The 16,445-nt window shown below is 41.0% G+C and overlaps 1 protein-coding gene across 1 annotated transcript in view; it reads right to left on the bottom strand.

Annotated features, from left to right (window-relative positions):
• Window positions 1-3,985: 3,985 nt before the first annotated feature.
• The window catches only part of GABRA4 (gamma-aminobutyric acid type A receptor subunit alpha4), a 47,753-nt gene continuing 35,293 nt past the window's right edge, over window positions 3,986-16,445 (bottom strand). The window contains exon 9 of the mRNA XM_075091566.1: window positions 3,986-15,505. Coding sequence (XP_074947667.1) covers window positions 14,972-15,505 — 534 coding nt within the window. The 3' untranslated portion in view covers window positions 3,986-14,971. The remainder of the gene's footprint in view (window positions 15,506-16,445) is intronic.

The raw sequence follows: 16,445 nt of genomic DNA, 5'->3' as shown, positions 1-16,445 counted from the left end.
TATCTCCTGAACCAGCAACGGAACCATGCACCATTCCCCACTCCAGATCCTGGACAGGCTCCTGAACCAAAATGCCTTCTAGTATGCTTCAAGGGACCCCATGGGGCTTCTCCTTTGCAATAGTGGCCCACTGGTTATGGTTACTTCACACTATAGTTATGGTTACAGTTATTTTATGTCATCTGGGAACTTGCATCTATACACACCTTATGGGCAGGAATCTTTGAAGGTCTTTTATGGGCAAGAGCTGCTTGTTAGCTAGCCTAGTAAAGAAAAGGACATGAGAAGTACCTCAGTCTGTAATCAGTTTTAAAAAAAAAAGTGTTTTTTTAAACAAAAAAAACCACCACACCAAACCAAACCAAAAAACCAAAACCAAACCACAAAACAGTAGATACAGCACTGGGCAGCCCGGAGTTATTCATGTTGTTTTGGCATGCTCGCCTCATGTTGTGCACGAACTTCAGAGTGGCATTTTATTCAGCTTCTTGTCATCTGAAAGAGAGAATACTTCAATACATTTTTAATGAATTTTCTGTAGTTAGAAATGAAATATTCTCAGTTCAGAAAGTAAAAATCTCCATAGAACAAACAGAAAAAGCCATATAGGAAACATAGCCAAAACTGCAAGAAATTATCAATTTGGACACATTTCCCATCCTAGAACGCCTTTGGCATCTTGTCCCAACAGCTTCACACCTGCTAGTTCTCCAGTGAGATTCCTTTCACACCATCACATAGGGCAGCAACATAATTCCTAGCCAAAGGCTTTCTTCAGCATTAAAGCCAGCTCAGCAATACAGAGAAGTCCTCTACTCCTCATACTCCTCATCACTTCCCAACAAAGTTGAAAACCACATCACTGATAGACTGAATAATTTCTCTAAATCTTGCTAGCTTAATCATGTCAACTCCTGCCCTTGTCTTCCCTCACATAACATCATCAAGTTGCAACCAGTTCCTTCCCACTCTCACACTGCAACTACCCTTCACTGTCTCTTGAACTTCTCCCGCAGCCTCACTCAGCTGTGCTCTCTCCCAAGGCAAAGTCAATACAATTGCCTCTGTCTCTCTGTGCCTGTGCTGGCTGTCATCTTGACATGACACTTGCTACCATAAGGTATGAAAATCTATATAGGTTACATCCAGCCTGCTCCCAGGTGTTATCTGGTTTGGTTTCTTAGACAATTTTACTTCTTATCATCTCAGACCACCTAACCAACTGAGCTGTTTTTACCTTTAATACACTCCAGGTCAGAGCTTGCTCAGTAGATGAACAGTGATACTTAACATTTGAGACCAGGACTTTTTATTCAATAAGCGATGTACTTACCTGTCACCTCTCCAAGACCATTCCAACAGAGCATCCCAGAACACACCTGTGAGACCAAGCCCTGCAGAAAGGAAGGAGGAAAAGGGCAGAGGAGAGTAGCAGACAAAGAGCCAGAACCCAACTTCCCCAACCAAATCTTCCTCAGTCGTGGTTCTTCTGTATGAGAAGTATTAATTGGTACATATAAAAGTAGAACATTTTAGTGGGAATAGAGAGCACCTGTTCCCAGCTCAATCTCAGATTTTCATAGGCCCACAGTGAGACCACTCACATAGCAAACCCTGGCTCAATTCTCTTCTTCAACTCAGACTGAAGATAAACCTACAACAGAAGTCTCATGCTCCTAACTACCAGGAACTACTAGTGATCTCAAGGAACACTAATCACACTCAAGCCCTGCATGTGAAGAGATATGAATAATGAATTTAGGAGGTACTTTACACTAGCCCAGAGTGAAGTTCCTAATTGCTTTCAGCTTGCAGACTGAATTCCTCTTACACCACCAGCAAGACAGAGTTCTGACTTGCATAAAACCTGATCCCAGCATCTGCTGAAGTCAACGGCAACTTTCCTCGGATGCCAGACAGGCCTCATTCCCTGACTAATCAGGATAAGTGTCATTAATAAAATGTGGGATGCGGGGTAGCATCATGCCGTGCGGCATCAAGTGGCAGCAGCAGCACGTATGACTAATTTGTACATCAGGCTTAAAAAGTACACCCACAGAAGCCAGGAGAAAGGGATGTAGAGTTTCCCAAATCTATGAACTAGCTGTGGCTGTCAAACACAGCAGATTTCTTGGCGTCAACAACTGTGCCTGAAGCAAGCAGCAACTACAGCATTTTGCAGCGCTGTAAGCCATTCTGACAGCTCTCATCTCAGCCTGCAAAAAGATTTGATGGTCCTGGCCACACTTTGCAGAAGAAATGAGGGTGCCCTGCTCCCTGCCTTGCACAGGCCACCGCACATACTGAAATGATTTCTCCATACCTCTCTCTCCACACATATTTATTGCTAGGTATTTTTCATCCTTACTGAAACAAGGGTCTTGCAAGTCTATGCCTTTTAATGCATGGAAGCTTTACCAGGCCCAAGCACAGAATATTAGATGATCACTTTAGGTCATGAAATGAAGTAGAGCAGCTGACAGCTGGCCTGTTGGTAGGTAAGGCAAGGAGTAAGCATTGCTATATTTCCTCATGGGAACTAAAAAAAAAAGATAATAAAGTGGGCACTTCCAGTATGTGTGTTGTTTCTGCTGCTGTGAGAGAGGCAAGGTGATTTGTTTAACTTTTAGCTTGTTAACATAGTGAGATACATCTTGACAATGCTACATCTGTCGACTGGTGTGCCGTCTTAATAAATTATACCACAGATTATCATTCATCGTATTGCTGATGAAACCCATCCCTTTATCTCTTCATATATAAAGCATCAGTTCGACTAATCTAACACAACGTTCCAGCAATAACTGCAGAAGGATCCATATCAAAGAAGTTTACTATACTCCTTTCTCTTCCTTCTTTAGGCCACAATTAGAAAGACAATTGTTTAAGAACTCTCACAGTTGTATTTTATTTGACATCAGCAATATACACTGGAGTATAATAGGAACAAATTTTTGCACAATCTTTCTTGCAAGATGGATTTATTTTCCAAATACATAGATGTTCATAATACAGGAAGGTAACAGTTAAGCTGCACAATAGCAAAACAAGTTGACAGCTATCAAACCACCTTTTAAGTTTGTTGGTATAGTCAGGTGACCAGCATTGAATATACGCATTCAAATAATTTAATTAACCTCTGATTCTTCCAATCTTCCCAGCCTCATTGTTCCATGCAACAAAAATGTGCACGAAGAATAGTGTAAAAGAATTCAACTCCAAGGCTTCCCTTGCTTTGATTTCCTTTTAGTTTTTCCCCATGTATGAGTCAATACAAAGGGATAAACATCAGAATTTGGCATGGCACAGAAACTCTTGCAACATGCATCTAAGACAGTCACATATTGCAGAAGTAGTAAATTCTTGACAGAGAAGTTAGGGGATTTAGGACGTTCCTAAGAGGGTGTTAGAGAAGCATTTATACTCTGCTGTTTTAGTGTGTATTTTCTGCATGCCACAGCTTTTACAGAAAACAAAGACTAAAATTCTTCAAAAAGCTTCATATTTTTCACTGGGAGTATTTCTTACAAAGTCTAAGCTTAAACCCAAATGCTTTGGTTACAGTGGACAGGGTTTCACAGGAAAAGAAACGCTTGTGGTTAATTAAAATACCAGTAAATACCATGTTCTTGGTTTTAACTTTTTTCAGCTTCAAAATGACACACAGCTATAGGAGCTGCTGCACATCACAAAAAATTCCCCTTTTTCCTTTGGTTCCTCAGGTGGTACAGCTATTACAGTTTGAATTAGCACAGAAGTTGGTATCTCTCGGCTTGCCTCTCTGACCACCGTGAGTTAAGAGAGCAAGAGAAAGGATATTCCACATCATTTGTTAGATAGACCAATTTTAACAGCTCACAGAAGTGCCTCAGCAATTTGGAATATCAGAACTGGCAAAAGAGGATGTTGTTGGCAGAGCACAAGGATGGTAGGTAAAGGTGAGGAGAAAAACAGTAACAAGGCAAATATTAGATGGTTTATTCACTTATTACCAGCAAGTAAATACTGTGCCTGCAGCCAGGCTTTTAGTATACTGTTGCTGCTCTGTGTATTTGCTAGTGATGCAACACTAGCATGACTTTCTAGTCGAATGGTCCTTGCCACAGCAGCACACAGCATGATTGGGCTGGCAGCGCTAGCACACATCCACAAAATCTGGAAACTAGATAACCTTTTGTCTGCTCTACAACTGACTTGTATTTCAAGCATCCCAAGTGCTTTATGGCATTGCACTAACGCTGGATCTTGCAACGCCCACAGAGATCTTCAGAGACCACTGCTTCAGTACTCCAACCATATCCACACTGCACCTCACTGCTTGACTGCCAGGTTTTACCTACCACCTGCATGGGCACATGCCTTCTCCCTGCCCAGCCTCTGCTGTCCACCCTGGTGATGCTCAGCAGTGAGCAGAGCCCTCAGCTGACGGGAAGGCATGCGAATCCTGCACCATCCCAGCAGCTGCTGCCGCCCACCTCAACCATGAGGCAATGGAGCGAAGCCAGCGACAGGTCCAGAACGAATCAAAATGGAGCAAAAGTAGCAGGACACACTGAAGCGTGTTTTTAAATTGTACGCTTAGGGGTTTTTAAATAGCTAATGAGCAGCTCTTAAGCCTCATTCAACTCTCACATCTCACCTCAGCAAAATGCCTAAGGGTCTCCAGCCTCAGATGTTCTTACCCAGAACTGGAATTACCTTCTCCTGCTGGACAGATTGCTCCACCAGGATTAAACTTCGACCTATGAGACCACACTTTTGTCTCAGCAAGACCAGCACTGACTGAGTGCACTCCTGACTGGACTGATGAACTGAACCTAAAAATTCCTAAGTCTTGTTGGAAAAGGCATTGCACTTCCCCGAGTCCACAGCAGAGGGAAAACCTGAAAGCGTATAGGGAAGCTGTTAACACACATACTTAGTAAGAACAATTGCTTTTGTGCAGATCAGAGGTCTTTTCTTTTACTCACATATTTTCTCTTACCTTAGTTCACTATATTTATGCATAATCTCCAGATAGGAAGCAAGAAGTAGCCTTTTTGAATCTCTCTCTCCTACCTTCTGATAACGTATGATCTTCACACTCTCCAAAGAAAAAATGTTCTATCCATGTATTTATGAAATGGCTACCAAATATCACATGGCTAAGCATATTTCCTACCATGATATATATCAACTAGCTTAACAGACAAAAAAACATGTACATTCATTGTGTCTTACCTTCTTCGTAAAATGGAAACAAAAAAAATTCACATTTTCAGTACAGAGAAAATAGTTTTATAAACTACAGCTCATGTAAAAAGTTGTAACTAAATACTCTCCAAATGAGAGGTTTTATTTGAAAACCTAAGCTGTCTTTTTAATAATCATAGAAATTATCCTGAAGTTAGCTTAGGAGTGTTTGCTACCTTCCTGTAGTTTGCAACAAAGCTTGTGAATTCCACGTGTGCAGGTGAGGAAACCTCTTTTTTTAAAAAGTAAATAAAACTAGGAAAAAAAAATCAGCTTGTTTTTCTTCTTCACATATACACAACAAAATGGAGAAATAAGTGTCAAGGAGAAACCCCTTTTTCCAATGTTTAAGCTATGGGAGAAGCGGTAGGGCCATAACTATATACACAAAAACCAGAGATGCAGCTCTGCTTCTGAGAAAGCCCACAAACTGCTGGCATGTGCTTCAGGAGCAGAGTCTGCACAGTTGGACACTTTTTACAACTGCAGAGCAACGGAATCACCACAGAGACTGTGGGCGCTTACCGGGCCGCAGCACTAAGCATCCTCTGTTTCGTTATCGTACACATTCTTGTCGCTCCCACCCCTCCCCATATTAGAACATTTAGCAGACGTGCAAGAAGACTGCAACACACCTTGATCCTCCTTTGGGATGTTCGGTGCTGTTACAGTGAGCATCAGGAGTGCTGACCTGAAGGGGGAGTTTTCTTCCGCTACAGTCTGCCTCATTTTGTACTCCAAGAATGCATTTTCCATCCCACCCCCAGTGCTCTGAGGGCCCCGATGCCTCACGGTACAGCTTGGATGCACAGTAATGTGGATGCATCCCAGCTGGCAGCAGCTGCTAGCTCACATCTTTCCAGTCTTCTAGTCACAACATCAGAAACCTTAGGACAGATCAGCTGTGCTGCTCCTCAGGCAGGATTTGCAGTTGCTGTTGAATTCCACATTGCACTCAGCTGGTGCCTACTTGGAAGAGAGTTTAGGGGGCATTTTCATAAGTGGCTTAATCCAATACAAGATCTGCACTGTCTCTGAAATAAGCAATCTCACTCTCCTTCCTCCCCTCTACTTCCAACCATAGATTCCTACCTTCTCCCACATCAGCAACACAGCAGCTCTCCTGCAGCCTTACAGTGGGTTACAAACACATCTTTGCCTTTCACGGGATCAATGCTGTGCAAGTGCCGAGGTTGTGGATGCACATTTTCAGGCACGTCTACTTTAAATGCAGCTGCAGCCCACAGGCTGTAGTAATGACCGGATTATCAGAAATGCTCAGCACTAAAAAGCTCCTGTGAATTCAGGTACCAGGACTGAAGTCGTCGTATTTAGCAGGAAAGCATGATACTTCCAAAAACTGTCTGTTACTGTAATGAAAGCTTTTTCCTCTGCTCCCACCCCCCAGCCCATTCCCCCCCAGTCCTTCTACAACCAAATTAAACCAGAGGCAGCAGTCTCTGCATTCAGTCTCTCGAACATAAAGCCAGTCAAATGCTAAAAGTTCCAAAGTGCTTCATTACTGAAAATTAAATATATGGAGTCCCAGAAAAATAAAAAAAAAAAGGTTACTCTTTACAGTTTTGGTTGAGAAATGCTGTAAAACAGAGGGAAACAGTAATACTTAATAAAACTCCATCTTTTTCCCTTACCGTTCTGTCTCCTAATTCTTCCTGGATGATGATGAAAATATGCTTCTTTTAGGGAAAACAACTTCAATGGAACACGAATGTTTCTAAGAGGACATTAGCAACTTATTTTCTTTATTACTTTCTCATTATACTTATAATGAATAAATAATTATTTCTAAGCTGTTTCCTGCCAGATGCTGTTCTAGTACCTCTAATAGAACATATCTTAAAATAACTGCTTGGTAGCAAGAAACTAAATTTTTCATCCTTACTCATGTTTTTCCTTCTTGTCCTTTTCTCTTGCTTCAAATAACTTTATTGATTTGGGCTCTTTCATAAATTCTGGCCTGCTTATTTTTTTTCCTCTGTTATTTGTCATTGATGTAATTCACAAAATCACCTTTGTGGAGGAAAAATGACTACAGAGGGCACCTGTGGTTCGAAAAACCCTGAGAGGGCCTAATGCCAGAGGAGGCAGGATGAGGATCCTCAGGCTGTGATTTCACACCAGCTTTTTAACCCAGTTCAAAACATCAATCCCAGCCCCCTCACTACCTCCTTTGATTCAGCACTAAGATGGGGAGCCAGATCAGAAAACTGGTTTTTAGCTAGACAATTTATTTCAGCCAGCTCACCATGACCACACAATACTACTCCCCACACAAAAGAAGACAGCAAGGAAGAAGGTGGGAGCACTATGTTCAGCAGTAATAGAGTTTTATGGTGGCATAGTCATGGTATTAAAAAACAAACAGACCAAAACCAAACAAACAAAAAAACCAACAACGAAACAAAAAACGTGGATTCTGCTTGTGGGCAGTCTGGTGCAGACTGCTTCAGAGGATGGCAGGACATAAGCCAGCTCCAATCCAGAAGCCCCTTAGAGCAAACATGCCCTGAGTCCTGCCCTGCCCAACAAGCTTCATGAGCCCTTCAAATATGGGTTAAATACTCAAGGCCAGGATTTTGCACAAGTGGATTCATTTCCACCATGAATGTGCTGCTGGTATGGATTTGTAAAGGCATGCATCTATGAAACAAAATGATATTTTCATGTAAATCTACAAGAACTCTGGTTATCTCAAACTCCTCAAATCTCCACCACTGCTCTGGTGCCAGAGAATGTTGCCACAAATAAAAATTGAAATGCATGTACATACAGAATCATATATTTATGAACAGTATGTTATTATTCATTTGACAACCTGGTACATCCTAGCAGAATAGGAGATCTTCAAGCTTGCAGATGTAAAGCAGCCTGTGAAGTTACTGTTAGTAATAAGGTTAACTCAGTTTGAAGAAATACTTGTACATGTTCTTGACTTCTGAGTCCTCCATCCTCGTGTATCTTTACTTACCATGGAGATGAGCCATCAGCACAAGATGATGAGGCAAGACAAGGCAGTACTCGACTGATTTTTGTAATGCATCGAGCTCGGAAGTCCAGATGAGTGTTTCATACTGTCACCTGCTTCTGCTATCAACCTCCAGTTAAGTCTTTCAAAGATGAAAACATACTCACAAATAATTATTATTTCTTTAAGTGCTTCTTTATGCCATCAGATCATCCACACAGTGCTAGGTCAGTTAACAGCAATGTGGGTACAACACTCACAAAAACACACAGCAAATGTTGGAGGTGATCAACAACAGCAAGGCCACCAGCGGGAAATAACCTGTATCTCTGTGCTAGTTGAGGGTTAATTCAGTAGTACTGTATTTTCCCTCAGGATCATCTTCAAAATAGAGATAAGATGATGATAATAATAATAATAACCTACCTCACATGATGCTTTCCATCCAGAAAAGTACTCTTTCAAAACAAGACTGCTTGCAAATGCATCTTGAGCCTGCCTCCCTTACAATTCAGGGAATTCACATTATTTGAATGGATGCATATATATATCCAGGCTGTGATCACATTAGTATTTTTAAATGCTAAATCTATGCTATTATTTAAAAAAAGCATTCGATAATTGATGGGAGTTTGGATGGTTTTCTAAAAAGGGAATCTCCAAGTCTTTTTATTTTTGCTGCTGTTATTTTAATTTTAAAGAAGCCATCACGCTCTCAGTTTCTCTTGCACATGAAAATAGAATTATGACCAAAAAATGAAGTGAACTGCCGTGGATAGTAAGGGGTTTGCTTTGAAGTCCTTTCTAGTGGAAATTATAAGAAGTATAAGAAAGGCTGAGAAGTTTGTAGAAGTTACGGACTAGGAGGCTACTCAGTTCTGAAATAAATACCTACTACATTGTCTAATTCATGTGAAAACAAAGTAGGTTTTACAAATTCTACTGGTTTTACAGCAATTGCATTTTTCATTCCCTCTAGCTAAGAACACAGTACATAACATTAGCAAAGAGAGATCTTTTCAGAGTGCTCTGTACTTCACACTACTCCCACTTGCTTGGGATGGGGCAAAAACTTGCTTTCAGAGTCTGATTTACTCAGGACATGCTGAAACTGCTCACCACACTCATATTCTCCAAAAAAGCTACACCTTGACTCTGAGAAGAGACCTATAAATGAAGATTGCACAAATTAATGCATACCAGACTCTTTCAAAATGGTGCATTTTTCCTTCCAGTAAACTTCCTGTTTAAAGTGCACTGAAGTCAATGAAAACCACATATTGATTTCAGTGGATACCAGTACTGGTCCTTACAACAATAGCATTGTAAGTAACTTACCTTGGAATCACACAGTAAAAGAAATATAAGGTCTTGAAAAAAAAAAATATTTGGGGAGAAAAGATGCTATTGTCACTTAACTGGTTTCTTTTTTCCTGGATTTTTCTTAGTTTCTGGGGGGTTGGGGGGGGGGGGGGGGCGGGGCGAGGAGTTAATACTGACCTCCATAAGGCTATTTACCCTTTGGATGTTCAATGAGTAAGAAATTTTATTTATAGAGTTTCGCTCCCCCAACTTTATGCTGCAGTGCTTTATGCTTGTCAGACTATGAAGAGAAGCACCTCCTATTCTCCCCACTTCCCACTGACCTGCTACAAATTTACTGCCGTGTAGTTCTGCAGTTCTGCAATGCTTCTACAACTTTATACCATCAGTAAACATTACACTTCACCCAGGCTTCTCAACATTACAGTTGCCATTTTCCTAATCTGTTATTCAATGTCCAGATTAAACAAAACCAAGGGCAAATTTTTGTCAGCTGTCTGTACTGCAATTCACAACGGTGATAGCCACACAACACTTCCCTATTTTAGTACAATCAACCCCTATTGGCAAGTTCCAGAAAGACAAAGAAACACCATAATTTCTTTCCACCTACATCTTTTGGGTCAAGCTCAAGTTCTGGAGCCCAGGCTACTCTGCTTCCTAAATAGATCTCTTGGAAGATTTTGGGATCTGTGGGGAGACTGTGCTGCAGCAGAAACCATGCTCCAGTTTCTCACACTGAGAAAGTTTCTCCTAGGAAATCTCCTGTAGCATCCATAGGAAAATGTCCCAGGTAGCCAACACGTGTCTCTTACACAACCCGTGTGGTCATTTCTTCTATTCTGGCCTTCTGTCCGCTTCCAAGATGGCCAGGCACAAGGGAGATTGGAATCTTAGGCTTTGGATAAACTGGATAACCCTATACTGTATACTCTGAAGTTCTCACATGGCACAGAGACACTGTACTACCGCATAAGGTACACTGCGGCCAAGCGACATGCAGGAGGTACGCACAAGAAAGTTGAAGGAGGCACTGTTCTCTGCATATTGAAAAGTTGAGTTCATCCACTTTTCTGTAGAAATACTGGTTGAATCCTATTAAATACAGTTTCCTGGTTTCCCCAAGTTTTTGCAAGGTCCACCCTGAATGATGAAACTTATGAGATGCCGTTAGCTCCTGTTAACAGAAAAGCTCTAATCAACCTTATTAAAACCTTATTAAATTATTTGCCTCTTTCATTCAATTATCATATGGTTTACCTGCCTGATCACAGGGCAATATAGACTGGATGACTGAACAGTTTACAAAGTCTACTTTTTTTTCCCCTTAAAAGACACATGGAAGAAGAAATACACCACCAACATCCATTTGATGGAGACAAGTCCATTTTATAGGAGGAGAAACAGACTCCAGTTCTGCCGGTGCGCTCTAAGAGCTCAGGTCACAATGGAGGGCTGGGGTCTAGGTTTGCCACTTTGCTTGGTTTCATTAGTTTTGCAATTGCAGTGAAACCTGCTAATAGTGGACTGATAGAAATTTGACCTTCCTCACAATTTACAATAAAATACACTTCAGTTCCTGCAAAAGTAATGTGCCTGAACTGAGTTTTTAACTGGTTTTCTCAAATGACTGCATAAGTGGTTGGGGCTGCATCACTGCAATCTGTGGGAGTTTTGCTGTTGGTAACAATGTCTCCGAGGAAACAGCAGTCAGTGGAGATCTATCTCTGTTTCCTGGTAAGGTTTTCTGGCTTTCCATCCAGTTTCCTTCCCTGTTCAGAGAGATGACTATCTGAAGTGTTTGGTTAGTGTTAAATCACTATGGCACTGTCAAAAAAAGATTATTCGACAAAGCCAATATTAAAAAAAAAAGCTCCTGTAGAGATTTATCGCACTCAAACCCACCCCTAGGAAGCCATTTGGTCACTGAAATGACACCTGCAACATTCTCCCTTAGGATTTGAGTTAGCGGTGTTGAACATTTGGGCCACAATATTTAGCATATTCCTGCTTTTGTTTGTGCTTCAGAATTACACAGTATTCAGAACCTGCCGGTATTACTGAGTATACTGCAGGCTCTTTACTGTTTCTCATCACTCTGCAAGGAGATTAAATATAATTCAGAACCACTGTTAACAATAAATTCCTATTTACATTGTCCGTAGGTACTTTGGAAAGCTAGTTATGCTAATTTCTTCATATGCTGTAAAACAAAAATGTAGCACAGTACAATAAATTAGTCCTAGACTCATAATGAGATTTTTTTATATATATATATCTCATTTTGAACGTAGGCATGCAAGTGTTGGAAGGTACTTCAGAAATACACTGACAGATTAAAAATATTTTTAATGATACCACAGGAAAAAAAAATCATTCTTCAGAAATGGAAGTATAGAAATAAATATTTGAATCTATTGGTTTTTTGCAATCCTTTTTTCCTCCTTACAAGTCTTTAAAATGAAACAGTAACTACAAATGAATCCAAGTAGCACATTTAGATCGATCTTGGTCAAATAGGCTGAACCAGTATTCAGTGTTGGTCCTACTGAACAATGGACTGAAAAAGCTGATTATACAATCAGTGTACAGGGATGGGTGGAAGGAAGAGACAGCTGTTTCTAGTGAATCATTTAAAGCTCTTCCTGAGGGAAAACAGCCTTAGTTTTCATCATAGAGGAAAGCAAAGAATAATTTCAGTAGCTTCTGGTGCAAACACTAGGCTCTCAACACAGAAGGCCATTGTTCTTCATACTAGAAATATTTTATCATTTGTGCAATTATGACCAATAACTGCCAGAGAATTAGCTTTGTTTCTTCTGGCTTAACAAAACAAATAATCCCTTGTATACTGTCTTCTATTCTGACAGTCTGCAATAATGCGACCAAATTAGGGAAGAAACAGCTACAGTAGTTTGCAAAGATGCAAACTACTGCAGTTAGACACCTTGCATGGGCGCTCCATTTCCAGTTCTGTACTATGGCATGTGTAATGGTTTTCTAAGGAGTGTTGTAATCTCAGACTTCTAAGACATACACCTGTTAGAGCGGGTCCAAAGGAGGGCCACAAAAGTTATCAGAGGGATGGAACACCTCTCCTATGAAGAAAGGCTGAGAGAGTTGGGGTTATTCAGCCTGGAGAAAAGAAAGCTCCAGGGAGACATTATTGCAGCCTTTCAGTACTTAAACAGGGCTTATAATAAAGATGGGGACAAGCTTTTTAGCAGGGCCTGTTGTGACAGGACAAGGGGTAATGGTTTTAACCTAAAAAAGGATAGATTTAGACTAGATATAAGACACAAATTTTTTACAATGAGGGTGGTGAAACACAGGCACAGGTTGCCCAGAGAGGTGGTAGATGCCCATCCCTAGAAACATTCAAGACCAGGTTGGACGGGGCTCTGAGCAACCTGATCTAGCTGAAGGTGTTCCTGCTCAGTGCAGGGGGGGTTGGACTAGATGACCTCTGGATCATACCTGGCCTTTTGAGAACATCACTTAAGTAAAAAAGAAAAGACTAACGTAACTGTTTCTACCACTACATCATAATAAAGTCATGTAAGACATTCCCACATCCTGTGCATTCTACCACTGACAGTCCAATACTATACACGAAATAGCAGCCTGGATCCATACTACATGCTGTAGTCCACATCTCTTGCAGTCTCCCAGGTCCTGTAAGTTAAAGGTCAGATTCTCAGCCATGAACTGGCTAAAAGGTTTGGAGAGAGAGAAAGCAGCACAGAGATACATAGTTCCACTGTCACTGGGTCTTTTTACTCTGATTCTTGTCCCAGCATAGTCTAGTTGCAGTCTCATGCATGTCCTCAATTACCCCAGTTGTTTGTGGTTTCCATCAGTCACTTGTTCACTACCAGGGCACAGAACCACTCAGCACTCACCTGATCTGCCCCCAGCACAGAATTTTGACAATAGGCCACCAATCTGCTATTCCAATCAGCTGAAGCTAAGGATTAACCCATACCCTTTCAAGGCATAGCCAGATCACAGCTGACTATTTGGCCTTTGATTTTCGTGTGTCACCTGCAGAGAAATGCTAACATTTGCCTAGCCAGATGGATCTGTACAAACATTTTTAGATTTATTGCCAGCATACCTTCCACCCGTTCTGGTGAAAAGAACATTTCTGATCAAGTTTTCTATCAGGCTTGAACTATTCAGCTCTTTATTAAAGTTGCCTGCTTGCATATTGCAATCTGAGCCACTAAGAAAAGCACCTATCATCTGTGCCACAGGTTAAGAGAAACACAGACCACAAATAAACCTTTTTCCCCCAGGCTCCACCTAGAAACTTTCTTTTCTTCTTTATGTCATAGCATTCCTTCACAAAAGGGTGTCTCTCATTCACTCAAAGATGTGCCATAGCCATGCTCATCAAAGCATAGGAAAATTTGTTTTGCTTAATTTTGAAGCCACTTCTAAAACCGTATTAAAAATTTACCTTGACTCAAACATTATATAAAGCAGGGGGGAATATGTGTTCAAAGGAAATCAGAGGAATGTGACTGAAAAATGGGGGGGGGCAGAAGGGAGAGAGAAGAAAAAAAACAAACCCCAAAGCACCCAAAGAAAGAACAAAATTAACAAAAATTCAAATAAGAAGTTGAACATTGTGGGCCTGGTCCTCATCTACCACAATGGACGCAATTTAGGAATAAATCCACTCAAGCTGGTCAGCAAGGTCAAAGAAGAATCACACACTTGAGATCACCTTACCAAACAAAAAACTGCAATTTTGAGAATTACATCAGATTGCAGATTTTACAAGGTTCACTCATTCTTATTTTGGAGTGAGAATTTTGCAGGTTGCAACGCAAAATAATGCTTAGTAAAAATATATGGAGCTCTACAACTCCTTTGCATAACTTTTCTGGAGTTGCACTCTCCCAGGCTGGACTCTCTTTTCTTTTTCCACTGTTCATTTTTCTTCCCCCCATTCTGCCAATTTTAATCTAGCAGGGAAAGTCCTTCTCTAGCAAGCACTGTCAAAATATTCAGGACATGGACCTTGCACTCCGAGAATGCAAAGCTGTGTCCAGACAGCAGAGCTGGGTGCCTCAGGGATTTGTAATGATGAACATACAAGATGTGTTCCACTGCACAGCTCTGCACCTCTGCCTTTGATCTGTTTGGGGTGCGTGTTCCTCCCACAGGCAACCTCTGTGTAGCCAGAGTAGTCTGTCTGAAGAGAATGATGGTTCACTGCTAGCTGAAGGGAGGAAGACAAATCTGTTACCCTTTACTCTGGTAGGAGTTAACTAATTATCCCCAATAACTCCAGCCTTTGCAATGGGAAAGTAGCACACAGCTTTTATAAATAAGAATTATTGACCTTTTTAAATAGTTTCAAAAGAAGAAACTCTGCATCAAATGTGAGTATAATTCAGGAACTACTACATAGCAGCAAAACTACATTAGACTTTCTGATTTTTCCATGGTATCCTTGGATAGATACACCACCCAGTAGACCATGTTAAATGCTCCGAAGGTAACAGGAAATAAAATGCGTGCATATTTGTCTATCTTACTCGTGCCAGAGTGGGAGGCGGGGGGAGCAGGTGGTGTGACAGCAGATGGCTTTGCAGATGCTCCTAATGTATTAGGTGTGGTGGTCTGAATCTGCTCCAGTCTAGATCCAAGCAAGTGCTGAATGGAAGGGGATCCAGCTGTGGCATGCTGGGATACAAATCCAGTTAAAATTGGGGTAGAAGGAGGAGCTGGAGGGGTAGCTCTTGCAGAAGATAATGTCTCTGATGCATTGATGCGTGTGAAAGGGTTGGGACTTGATGCAGAAAGGGAGTGGGGTGTAATGTCAGAAGACCCCTGAGCTACTGAGGGAGGCTGGATAGAGCTGTGCCGTGTGTCAATTCGGCTCCCACCATCAGCTTCAGACTGTACTGTGGCATTCATTCTTTTCCTCACATTTGAATTGGCATCTGTACTCTGCAAAGTAACAAAAAAATACTAGTCATTCTTAAAATAAGCACTTAAACAGAAGCAATGGAAACTTTACAATCAAGCACTATCAGAGTAATACTCACAAATATAACCAGTAGGTTGATCCTGAAGCACAAAGATACTGCATGCTCATGAAAATGGATTTAATAGCATATAAAGTGATAAACAAGAGTTCCTTTTCCCTGTGGCTTGAACACCAGGGTGAACACATCTGATGCATCACACTCCGTGTGATGTGGTACCTATATAAACTTAATACCATGAGGCTAAGGATGCTTGGGTTAGAGTTGTTTTTTTTTCCCAGGCTCATGCTCAGAACAAAAACCTCTGATGTTCACCTATTTCTCTGATGATACAAAAACGCTCTAGACACAACTTACCAGCCATGATGATTTTCGTCTGCTTTATATCTCCAGAAAAGTAACTACCATGTATTAGGAACTCTAGTCTGTCTTCTAGAGTAGATGCTATTAAAATGCAAGTATTTACCAAACCAAGTTACCACATCGCTGCTCTTTCAGAAATAAAGGCAGTGCTTTTTCACATCAACCACAGGCAATAAATTCTCCAGCTGCAACTGAACCAGTGAATAAATCAGTCTTTCATCAACTACTCCTTTCCATTAATTAACTACAAAAAGTGGTGAATTCTCCATCACTTGATGTCTTCAGGCAAGTCTGGGTGCCTTTCGGCCAGATATACTTAAGCTAAATAGTACTTATTAGGCTGGATGAGAAACTGAAACACAGATAAGAAAGTACAGATGGGAAATCCAGCATCTCCTGAACCTCCTTCTGGAAGGCTACCTGAAGAACACACTTTTGAACATTCAGCTCTGCACCTAAAGTATATTATAAAAACATTAAATTTTACATACAATACGTTAATATATTTTGTCCAAAGACTCACTGCTTTCTGAAAGACA

This window comes from Phalacrocorax aristotelis, chromosome 4, assembly GCF_949628215.1.
Source record: "Phalacrocorax aristotelis chromosome 4, bGulAri2.1, whole genome shotgun sequence".
Classification (NCBI taxonomy): Eukaryota; Metazoa; Chordata; class Aves; order Suliformes; family Phalacrocoracidae; genus Phalacrocorax; species Phalacrocorax aristotelis.
The sequence above is the reverse complement of the archived record's forward strand: the minus strand, read 5'-3'. Positions and strand labels throughout refer to the sequence as shown.